Source organism: Salmo trutta, chromosome 39, assembly GCF_901001165.1.
Source record: "Salmo trutta chromosome 39, fSalTru1.1, whole genome shotgun sequence".
NCBI classification, from domain to species: Eukaryota; Metazoa; Chordata; class Actinopteri; order Salmoniformes; family Salmonidae; genus Salmo; species Salmo trutta.
Window position 1 is genome coordinate 7,479,896 of NC_042995.1, and position 12,691 is coordinate 7,492,586.

The 12,691-nt window shown below is 45.4% G+C and overlaps 1 protein-coding gene across 2 annotated transcripts in view; it reads right to left on the reverse strand.

Annotated features, from left to right (window-relative positions):
- LOC115179423 (rho guanine nucleotide exchange factor 7) overlaps positions 1-11,982 on the reverse strand; it is a 29,410-nt gene extending 17,428 nt beyond the window's left edge. Inside the window, exons 1-6 of one of the 2 annotated variants that reach the window (XM_029740935.1) lie at positions 11,465-11,982; positions 8,980-9,063; positions 4,114-4,198; positions 3,119-3,252; positions 2,681-2,882; positions 978-1,066 (exon numbers count right to left, since the gene is read on the reverse strand). In XM_029740935.1, the coding sequence (XP_029596795.1) occupies positions 978-1,066; positions 2,681-2,882; positions 3,119-3,252; positions 4,114-4,198; positions 8,980-9,063; positions 11,465-11,629 (759 nt within the window). In that variant the 5' untranslated portion in view covers positions 11,630-11,982. The remainder of the gene's footprint in view (positions 1-977; positions 1,067-2,680; positions 2,883-3,118; positions 3,253-4,113; positions 4,199-8,979; positions 9,064-11,464) is intronic. The other variant, XM_029740933.1, reaches the window with a different exon arrangement.
- Positions 11,983-12,691: the final 709 nt, after the last annotated feature.

The window sequence follows — 12,691 nt, forward strand, 5'->3', positions numbered from 1 at the left end:
GCCAGGTAGCTTTTAACTACCGATGTTGTAGGGCTCATATTTCAACTCTCAAACTCATTTGGATCTTGTAACACAGGACAACTTAACACTGTGATGAGGTTACCTTCAAGTCTTCATAAAGACTGGTACTGGACTATTCACTTCTTTCCCCATATCATAATGTATTGATGTGTGTCAGATTGCTCCATGTGGATCTTAATGTATTCTTGTCCATTGGGACAATACAGATACTCTCCTCAGCTATACTCTCCTCTCCTCTATACTCTCCTCTCCTCAGCTATACTCTCCTCAGCTATACTCGCCACTCCTCAGCTATACTCGCCACTCCTCAGCTATACTCGCCACTCCTCAGCTATACTCGCCACTCCTCAGCTATACTCGCCACTCCTCAGCTATACTCTCCACTCCTCAGCTATACTCGCCACTCCTCAGCTATACTCGCCACTCCTCAGCTATACTCGCCACTCCTCAGCTATACTCGCCACTCCTCAGCTATACTCGCCACTCCTCAGCTATACTCTCCACTCCTCAGCTATACTCTCCACTCCTCAGCTATACTCTCCACTCCTCAGCTATACTCTCCTCTCCTGACAGTTTCTGTGTCTTGAATAGTTGATCTCTCCCTCCCTCTGCTTCTCTTCTCTCAGCACCAAAATAAACAGAGGGCCTCCAGGATGCTTTGCAATGTGCTCATATCACCGTCACGGCAGCAGGACACAGTCCCTGTGAACTATCACTGACCCAGACACACACACACACACACACACACACACACACACCATAGTGACAGTGTGCTACCACTAGATAGAAACAGAGCAGCCAGTCACAGGGCCTTGAGGCACAGCTGGCCCAGCAGCCAGTCAGACGGAAGAAACAACCTACATTACTGCACACGAACACACGGCAGGAAAAAGCCTTAATTCTAAAACCCTCGTGGTATTTCAGATCTCAGTGCAGTAGGTGGTGTAGGTTCTTACCAGGTTATAGTAGGTCTTGCTGACAGCTGGTGTGTCAAAGCCTTTCACAGGGTTTTTGAGGGGGCCAGACTTAGGAGACACTGGTTTGTCTGTGTGGTAGAGAGAGAGAGGAGAAGAGAGAGAGGAGAAGAGAGAGGAGAAGAGAGAGAGGAGAAGTAGGACAGAGAGTAGGACAGAAACATGAAGTCATTCATTTTATAATAGAGTTTAAAGCAACGTTATCCGCCGGGGAAAGACGCTGGCTTCATTTAGCTAACGACCAGACCAGAGGCTTTCTATGCACTACAGAGAAATGGGGACGTATTCATGTTGCTGTGTTTTAGTAGCTAACCCTTGGGGCAGAGATAGCATACAGAATGGAGAGAGAACAACATGACACATAGCAAAGAAAGAAGAACTGTAGCTCGCTCTCTGCAGCCAGAGACAGAGGGCATGTTCATGTGTGACTGATTGGATACAGAAAGGGGGTGGGTTACCACTGTGAGCTTATAGAGAAACGCCACTTAGTTCATCATGTGTAGGTAGGTAGTAGGCCAACAGAGGGAAGCACTGGGAGCTGTTTGGTGTGTTTGGGGGAAGTCCCACCCACAGGCTAAGCTAAGGAATGTCCTGTCTTTGTTTAAGCATGCAGTTTCCTTCCACTCCGTTATAATGCACAATAGCTACATTAATAGTGCACAATCACTGTGCACAACAGCTGTGCAAAGACAGTTTATACATCTACTACACATTTCTGTATATGATCTGATAGAACACTTAGTGTTGCAGATAGAAATATCGTGTATAGAACAAACTCAGAGCTCTACTCCGCATTACATTTCTATCTGTATTGCTTTGCACATTGCAGTCCATTGAATAAGCTGGAGTAGAGCCATGTCTTGGTGTAGTATTGGCAACACGCTCCTTCACTCTGTAATTCCTCTTTTAAAAGATGCACTACGAATGAATTGTTCTGCTATTTCCTGGTTTCTCAAATTCTAATAGTTCTAATTTCAGTTTATGCGACAAAACAAGCACGTATAGTGTAGAGAATCAATACTGTATTTCCGGCTCTTTGAAGCTGGTGTACAAAAACGAAAGTAGAAGACGCAAAAACTAAACTTAAGAACAAGAAGCATAGAAATAGCGCACATAGAACATATCTACCACTTAGACTTGATTTCAGTGAGAATGACTGATCTATAAATAACATTTCTATGTGAATTTGGTTTGGACACCCAAAAGGTTACATATTGCAGCTTTAAATCATTCTCTTTGGACAGCAGCATACCGCCCTGTATTGCTGTGAATATGAATGTGTTCTCAGTCAACTCACCTGGTAAAATAAATAAATCACGTTATTACAGCTCTAGCAGCCGGGGGAAATGCTGACTGCATGAAACGAGTATTTGATGTATCTCCATTAAAAACAGCAGAGGATATTCCCTAGAGACCCACATTAAATACAGTGTGTAAATCACACCAGCTATCAACAGCCTGCTTTAGCTGCATGATTCAGAGGTACAGTCAGCTATAGGGGGACCACTATCAGATATCGTCAACACAGGAGATACTTCTCTGAGTGTTATACAGTTGTAATAGAGCAGCTATAGATGATTATAAAGTTGTTATAGAGATGCATAAGCCTAATGTTGATACTCGCCAATACAAACTATGATCCCTACTTAATATTCAATCCAAGCCGCCCAATCACTGACACCCACCGCTGCCTTTGACCTCCTTGACATAGTTGCTAGGGAACCAGCCCTTGTTGCCGTTGAACGAGCCCTCCCACCAGCCGCCGTCTTCCTGGCGCGACACGCTGATCATGTCCCCCTTGTTGAAGGACAGCTCGTCTTCATTGGTCTGCTGGAAGGTGAACTTGGCCTTCACCAGTACCCGCTGCCCACCGCTCTCCGACATGTCCTAGTGGGGAGGAAAGAGGGAGCGATGGAGGGAGCGATGGAGGAAGGGAAAGAACAGAGGAACAGGAGAGAAGGAGAGAAATGAAGAGGGAAAGAAAAAAGAAGACATTGAGAAAGTATGGAGGAAGATAAAACAATAGAGAGCGAAAACAACCCCACGTTGCAGGTGAGAACCACCTCAAATGGTTCCTTCTAGTTCTGTTGGTTTCTGTGGTTCTGTTGGGTTCTGTGACTCACCAGGCTGCGGTACTGGTTGTGGAGGAGTTTGGAGGAGCGTCCGCGGGGAGACTGAGTGTTCAGAGAGTCAAACGACTTGATCCGTAACGAGGACGAGTGATGCGCACACACAGAGTCACTGCCCACTCCTATGTCTGTGGAGGAGAGAGAGAGGGATGAGGACACAGAGTCACTGCCCACTCCTATGTCTGTGGATGAGAGAGAGGGATGAGGACACAGAGTCACTGCCCACTCCTATGTCTGTGGAGGAGAGAGAGGGGGATGAGGACACACACACAGAGTCACTGCCCACTCCTATGTCTGTGGAGGAGAGAGAGAGGGATGAGGACACACACAGAGTCACTGCCCACTCCTATGTCTGTGGAGGAGAGAGAGAGGGATGAGGACACACACAGAGTCACTGCCCACTCCTATGTCTGTGGAGGAGAGAGAGAGGGATGAGGACACAGAGTCACTGCCCACTCCTATGTCTGTGGAGGAGAGAGAGAGGGATGAGGACACACACCGAGTCACTGCCCACTCCTATGTCTGTGGATGAGAGAGAGAGGGATGGGGGGGGGACAGCCTCGGCGGGGCCGTCAACAACCGATGATCCGGTTTTCAGGGGAAATGGAAGAGAGCCTGTGACGTGACTTTCGCTTTCGGACGTTAACAAGGCATCACTCCATCTTAACTCCTCCCCCACATTTACTGGATTGGTTGAAGAGCGCAGAAGAGACCCTCCCCGTAACAGAATGTGGGGATCCAGTTTCAGGAGTTTATTTTACTCCTGCTACTTTAGGTTCAACACACATTAATGTGAGTGAAGAACAAGTCAACATGCTGCAACATGCAGCCATCATTCTACACTGACACACACAGGCCTAACAACACACAACGCCCACTCTGATATCTACACTACAGGTTACATGTGGGACTTCACAGGTATGGATTTGAATAGAAAACAGGAAACCTTCCATGAATCACCCCAGAAACACTTCTGTCAGTCCACTTACCCTCGGTGGCTTTGGCCAGTGCCACCAGCGAGTTGAGCACCTTGGTGAAGTTCAGTCCCTGGAGAAGGTCATTGACCTCAAATGGCTGAGAGGAGAGATATCCTTTAGCTTTTCAATACTTGTTTAAAATAAAACATGTAGATAAGTGACTGAAGACAAACAAAACTGTTTCATAACATTGCAACGGCGTAAAGGTCTTGTCATATTTCCTCTGGTTCTGGTGATGAAAACCCGACAGGAACTTCCAGACATTCCCATAGTACAGTGATGTGTAATGTCTGTAAAGGTATTTCTCACAGTAAGGAGGACTAGGTTTGAGGCCTGGAGAATATCAGAGTTACAACAACTACTGATTGACACAGGCAGCAGAACTCAGCCATAATCTACCCAAGCATTACGGAGACGTTGTACAGACGCTGGGATTTAGACAGCACAGTGCATCATACCACAGACACCCACAGGAAGGAAGCCCCGGGGCTAGGGACATCCTACTCTCCCTCTCTGTTCTCAGTCCAGACGGGTCAGGAATGTGACTGTCATGTTGAGATCCACCCTCTGTCTAGCTGTGGATCAACCACTTCTTGCTGTATTATTCTCTAAATAATTGCTACCTGAGATGTTGGCTGTTTAGTAATGGAACTTTAGGACAGGAGGGCCAACACCTAAGTCTGGCAGCACACATCTGACCCGATTCACTGTATTCCTCCTGCACTGTATTCCTCCTGCACTGTATTCCTCCTGCACTGTATTCCTCCTTCAAGTCTTACGTCTCATTTGGCCTGGGTGTCTCTTTAAACGGTATGTTGTCAGAGTTCATTAAACGACTATTAGACACACAGCCAACATGAAACACTATGAGAGCCCTGGCCTGGCAGGATATGGTGTGACTGGATTTATCAGATAACTACCTAATTCTGTAGTACAAATACAGGATTTCATCAGGCTTCCTAAGGTGACTGGGCTACAGCGGGAGATGCATTAACTCTGTTGCACAGCCAGGCCAACACCCCAGTTTACTTACTGCTGTTCTATTGTACTCAGCATCACTTGGCATGGCAGTAAGTGTAGTAGCTCTACGAGGTCTACTTCCCTGTCAGAGTATTAGGTCATTTTCATAGCTGAGTGGTAATTCAGTCGTGTCATTGGTTTCCTCAGTCCTACATGCTGCTTCTGCTCCGAGGGCAGTTTTCACCCAGTCTGGTCCAGCTCTCACTGTGGCACACTTATGGCTAAGCACCCACACAGTCCCACCCTCTCCTCTACCCACCCCTAGCCTCTTAGTCTAGACACACACACCCTCACCCCTACCCTTTAACCACCCCTAGCCTCTTAGTCTGGACACACACACACACCCTCACCCCTACCCTTTAACCACCCCTAGCCTCTTAGTCTGGACACACACACACACACCCTCACCCCTACCCTTTAACCACCCCTAGCCTCTTAGTCTGGACACACACACACACCCTCACCCCTACCCTTTAACCACCCCTAGCCTCTTAGTCTGGACACACACACACCCTCACCCCTACCCTTTAACCACCCCTAGCCTCTTAGTCTGGACACACACACACCCTCACCCCTACCCTTTAACCACCCCTAGCCTCTTAGTCTAGACACACACACACACCCTCACCCCTACCCTTTAACCACCCCTAGCCTCTTAGTCTGGACACACACACACACACCCTCACCCCTACCCTTTAACCACCCCTAGCCTCTTAGTCTGGACACACACACACACCCTCACCCCTACCCTTTAACCACCCCTAGCCCCTTAGTCTGGACACACACACACACCCTCACCCCTACCCTTTAACCACCCCTAGCCTCTTAGTCTGGACACACACACACCCTCACCCCTACCCTTTAACCACCCCTAGCCTCTTAGTCTGGACACACACACACCCTCACCCCTACCCTTTAACCACCCCTAGCCTCTTAGTCTGGACACACACACACCCTCACCCCTACCCTTTAACCACCCCTAGCCCCTTAGTCTGGACACACACACACCCTCACCCCTACCCTTTAACCACCCCTAGCCTCTTAGTCTGGACACACACACACCCTCACCCCTACCCTTTAACCACCCCTAGCCTCTTAGTCTGGACACACACACACCCTCACCCCTACCCTTTAACCACCCCTAGCCCCTTAGTCTGGACACACACACACCCTCACCCCTACCCTTTAACCACCCCTAGCCTCTTAGTCTGGACACACACACACCCTCACCCCTACCCTTTAACCACCCCTAGCCCCTTAGTCTGGACACACACACACCCTCACCCCTACCCTTTAACCACCCCTAGCCCCTTAGTCTGGACACACACACCCTCACCCCTACCCTTTAACCACCCCTAGCCCCTTAGTCTGGACACACACACCCTCACCCCTACCCTTTAACCACCCCTAGCCCCTTAGTCTGGACACACACACCCTCACCCCTACCCTTTAACCACCCCTAGCCTCTTAGTCTGGACACACACACCCTCACCCCTACCCTTTAACCACCCCTAGCCCCTTAGTCTGGACACACACACCCTCCCCCCTACCCTTTAACCACCCCTAGCCTCTTAGTCTGGACACACACACCCTCACCCCTACCCTTTAACCACCCCTAGCCTCTTAGTCTGGACACACACACACCCTCACCCCTACCCTTTAACCACCCCTAGCCCCTTAGTCTGGACACACACACACCCTCACCCCTACCCTTTAACCACCCCTAGCCCCTTAGTCTGGACACACACACACCCTCCCCCCTACCCTTTAACCACCCCTAGCCTCTTAGTCTGGACACACACACCCTCACCCCTACCCTTTAACCACCCCTAGCCTCTTAGTCTGGACACACACACACACCCTCACTCCTACCCTTTAACCACCCAGGGCCAGTCTGGGGGATTAGCAGCAGTCTGAGCCGTCTCTCTAATCTCTGCCTCATCATGTTCTCTAACACACACACACACACACACACACACACACACACACACACACACACACACGCCCCAACCGCCCCTTACTCCCTAATCCTACACACTTCTGCATGACATCTTCTTGATCTGACACAGAACTACATGGACGTATTAAGCAATATGGTGGATGGACTCAATGTGGTGTCTAGAGTGAAGAGATCTATTAGGAATGAATGTCTAGAAGGTAGGGGTTGTTTTGGGACAATAATCTACCATGGCCATCATGACAGTTTACTGCTCCTTCACACTACAGTGTATATCCATGTCTGGTCATTTTGGAATTTAACCTTGCGACCTAATCGACCTCGTTGGAAAATCCATTGGTTGGGTTGACATTCTCATGAACCTCCCCCCAGCACCACCTCTTGCATAAACTGTATTGATTCAGTTAGGCATGACTGATGACAGGACAGGACAGGACAGGACGGGACAGACAAGACCTGAGTTAGGTGCTAAAGGCCATGCTAGTTACTATTGCTGCAGCCAGCCTCTATACTGCAGTGAGCAGCCATGAGATAGAACTGTCCAGCAGCTCTCACTCCTGGTAGGTATGAGTCACAGGCCAATATCCACACTAGCATAACACTTGGATGCATGCCAATACACTGCTTCATTCTCAGTGGTATCGTGTGAACACTGGAACAGAGCCGTCACAGTCTTTCCATAAGGCCTGGTCTTCAAGCAGTCAGTCACACTGTCAAGACGAGACATTCACAAGAACTAGGCCATGGTAAGGCAAGTAGTTCACTACAAGGTGTACACATTTATATTTTCGGGAGTAGTGGACTGTCTAATTTCCCAGACGGATTTGAAATCAGGAGGCTGTTCATTTCACACCTTTGTTTACATGTTTACCTTTGTTTACATGCACCTGCCATATCGCACAATCTCTGAGAAGTTTGAGGCAAATCTTGTTTCCATGACAAATAGAAAATTGTGTGACAGATGCACAGTATTCCAAGAGATGACATTTGTGTTTTAAAACAGATTTCCAACAACTCAGGTTTCACACAGTAGAAATATAATAATGATTCATTTGAAAGTGTTTAGTAATGTTGAAATAGGCTTCATGGTATTGACTGAGTGAAATATGGCTCTCGGCCTTGGTTACTCATGACAGTAGATGTGCCCACAGTTAAATTCCCTTGTTCTGCATATTGACCAGGACAGCTCAATATGCAGAATAACAATTTGTTGTCGAATTAAAGGACAAGATCACTAATTTACAACTTGATGTTAGATGGTTCCTCACCCTGAAAATAGTCTATGGGCCAGGAGAAACTAGAATCCATGGTTCAGTTCTTTACACAGCCATTACAAACTTGTGATAATTTGTGAGCATGTTTTTATTAGATTGTTATGGCCAAATCGCCTTTAAGTAACATCAAACCAAATATGGAGTTGGTTTGCCCCCATCGCTTTTTAGGTAACAGTGACTAATGTCAGCTGAAGTTTGTAATGGCTGTGTAAAGAACTGAACCATGGATTGCAGTTTCTCCCGGACCATAGATTATTTTCAGGATGAGGAACCATCTAACAAGTTGTAAAATGGTGAACTTCTCAGTTAAACGGCCAAATCATGGTGACCAAATCATTCTACCCTAACCCTACACATTGAGTGGAGTAGTATTCGTTTGGAATATTGTTACACTATCTTAGAAATACAAATGAAAGCCCAGACTAGTGTCCAAATGGCGACGGGCTGCAACTGTAGTATTTCTGTTGGTAGGCTAGTAAAACTGGGCTGTGCTAACGCCCCATGGGGCAGGCTCATGTGTTGATCATATGAAATGTTGATCCAGTGTTTTCAGTCATGTTTAGAGCGCGTTGTATTGTCGATATTTACAACAAAGTTACAGAGCAGCAGACAGGTTAAATGACTCACCTCCACTCGGAAGGACCCGCAGCCTTTCAGAAACTCCTTTATATTGCTCTGGAACTCACTATCGTTCCTTGGTTCTTGGAAGATCTGTGTGAAAAGGGAGTTAAACGTTTTATGAAGTAAATCCCCGAGCCGTACGTGCACGCACACGGCCGTCCGTCGGTAACCTGTTTCGTTCTCGGTTTTGCTAAAGACCGTACAGATCCACGATTTCAGTGTGAAACTAAAATCTCCAATCGGGGTTTCTGAAAGACCTCTCAATCTCCCATCGGGAAATTGGATTAGTAGGAGAGGAAATGACGTGGTATGTATATTCCACGGTGAAAAGCAGAACCCAGCGGCTACACCTTTTGGTGCCTACCTGTGCAAACAGAACCCTCCTCGACTTTATCAGTAGTGGCCTTTAATAACCTAACCATTTCTCTCCTTATTAGGCCTATTGTCAATTGGCAATTATTTAGAAGTCCCCGACCCTGTTGTTGTTGTTGTTATGCTGTTAACTTTTCCCAACTGTGCATAAATTGCAAGTGCACAAGGGCAGGTTCATTCTTGCTCTGTGGGTGTGTGACAGAAATGACGTTCCCCCCCCCCCCCCCAGTTAAAAATGTCAAGGCAACAAATAAACACGATTTATTCTTATAACAAAAGAGCTATCAAAACGTTTAATGTTTGTAATTAATTAGTCTTTATACAGTGGTGTATAGTTCTCAAGTCATTTTGGGGGGTATCTGCACTTTACTATTTATATTTTGGACAACTTTTACTTTTACCCCTCTATATTCCTAAAGAAAAGAATGTACTTTTTACTCCATTCATTTTCCCTGACACCCAAAAGTACTCGTTACATTTTGAATGCTTAGCAGGACAGGAAACTGGTCAAATTCACAAATTTATCAAGAGAAAATCCCTGGTCATCCCTACTGCATCTGATCTGGCGGACTCACTAAACACAAATGCTTCATTTGTAAATGATCTATGAGTGTTGGAGTGTGACCCTGGATATCTTTAAAAAATAAAAAATCGTGCTGTCTTGTTTGCTTAATATAAGGAATTTGAAATCATTTATACTTTTACTTTTGATACTTATGTATATTTTAGCAATTACATTTACTTTGGATAATTAAGTATATTTAAAACCATACTTTTTTACTTTTACTCAAGTTGTATTTTACTGGGTGACTTTCACTTTTAATTGAGTAATTTTCTATTAATGTAACTTTACTTTTACTCAAGTATGAAAATTTGGTACATTTCCCACCACTGTCTTTATATAATGTATTGTCTGTATCCCCGACTGTTGTTTGTAATGTTTGTATACTCCGTTATATACTCTGTTGTTCTATATTGTATATTTTGAAATGCTTTACAACAACAAAAATGCATAAAAGTAAAGCTCATAGGGTCTCCCGAGACTAATGCACTGCATCTCAGTGCTAGAGGCATCACAACAGACCCAGGCTGTATCACATCCGGCCGTGATTGGGAGTCCCACAGGGCGGTGCACAATTGGCCCAGCGTCGTCCGGATTAGGGTTTGGCCGGGGTAGGCCGTCATTGTAAATAAGAATTTGTTCTTAACTGACTTGACTAGTTAAATTAAAAAAACTTTTTTTTTTTAAACTATCCCTAATACAATGGTGTTTCCATAACCCTTAAATGAGTGTTTCACTGAATAATTGGGAGTCCCATCAGTAGGCTAATGCTTTCCCCAATGTTACAATGTAAGCCTATATAAAAGGTCTACTCTGATGGCTAAATAATGTTAAAACAACACTGTTCCTTTAAAAGAGAGAGAGAGAGAGACAGAGAGAGAGAGAGAGACAGAGAGAGAGAGAGACAGAGAGAGCGAGCGAGAGAGAGAGACAGAGAGCGAGCGACAGAGAGCGAGAGACAGAGAGAGAGAGACAGAGAGAGAGAGACAGAGAGAGACAGAGAGAGAGACAGAGAGAGGGGGGGGGGGCTTCCTCTGAGTGAAATTGAAGTCAATGGCGGACCACTCATGTGAACCTATTTGTAGTGTACTCCATTATAGCAGTTGATCCAAACCAAAAACACCCGTTTATTATAGCAACATTTTTGGGTGGAATAAAAATAAAGTGGCCAAATGTGCATACTTACTCCGAAAACCAAACATGTTCTTTTTTTAAAAGCGTCTGTTTTCAATCTAGAAAAAAATCATGGGACTTTAATGCCATGTGTAGCCAATGTGGATACAATTGCGTTATTACTCACTTAAGAATAGGTTATATTGGGAATAAAGGGAATAGGTATCTCATTGTCAATACAAACTAGTGCTGAAGTGAGACACACGGACATCTGTCCGGAAATTCCACTCTACTCCGTACAATAACCCCTCTGTTAATGATCTATACTAGGATCGGTTTGAGATCTACAACAGACATACTAATACAACGTTTAATTCTTCAAGTTCCACATACTAGTTGTCTGAGGCAGACGTGGGACATCCAGGCAATAAGAGATGACCTTACTTTCTCAACAGAACCAGGGCGCAATCGCTCCACCAGCTTGCACAGGACAACCCCATCTTTGAGAGAAGACTGCAGGAATCCTTCAGGGTCAGAAATTGTCTTTTTCGGTGACTCCAAGACCCCCAACGTTATCAGCCACGTTACCGTCTGTTCCGCCGAATTCATGGCTATTATTACAATAACATCCACTCTATCCTGCCCTGGGATGTTTTGGGAGAAGAGAACGATGTGATTGGAGAATAAATAGCCTATTCAGAATAAAAACATATCCTAACGGATAAAGATAACATGACTGCGTTTTGGAGAGGTTGACGGACAGCTGCTTTCGTCCTTTAAGTTGTAGCTAGTCTATTGGCTTCGTTTCCCAGTCTTGTACGCCTGGTAAACTGTCACTGCCCCCCTCTCTCTCTCGTTATTCCCCCAACCTGTGTCGCCTGCTGCTGCCGCGAAACGCTCCAACAGAGAATGACATCACAAAGATGTAAAACTATAACTGCTTTTAGAGACTGTCCCCCTGTTGGCGGTTTAATATTTTACTCTTCATTATTTGCATACGTTTGAATGAGGTAGCTGGGCCTACATCAACTATTACAGGTTACTGTAATAAAAGCTCCTTATAATACAATCCAGGATATTAGATTTCAGAGTGGGCTACTGCATTTTAACGCTCAAATGATTTTATTTACTTATTCAATCGGTATTAAACTGTGTGTTAATGTGTAGAAATATAAAGCTTTGCATAATACACCGTTTATTACAAGGACTAGAATATTTAATTTATAGGACTCCCGAATCCCACGTCAGAATGAACTGTAGCGCCCCCTGCCGGCAGAAATATAAAATCTCCCACGACCTTGAGGGTGATTCAATTAATTCTTTCTATTCAAATAGCAATTATTGCCATTTGTACAACACAACCTACATTTGCTGTGCACTATAACTGTATAGAGTCACATTAAAGAAAAACAACTTAACAGGGTAACAAAATACAGCCATCCACCCATTCTGTAGAAATTCATGAAATTTCATGATTTAACAATTATTGAAAAAATAAATCAGGGAACAGGGGAACTCGAGCTCACTAATAACAGCATGTGAAACCAGGGGAACTCGACCTCACTAATAACAGCACGTGAAACCAGGGGAACTCGACCTCACTAATAACAGCACGTGAAACCAGGGGAACTCGAGCTCACTAATAACAGCACGTGAAACCAGGGGAACTCG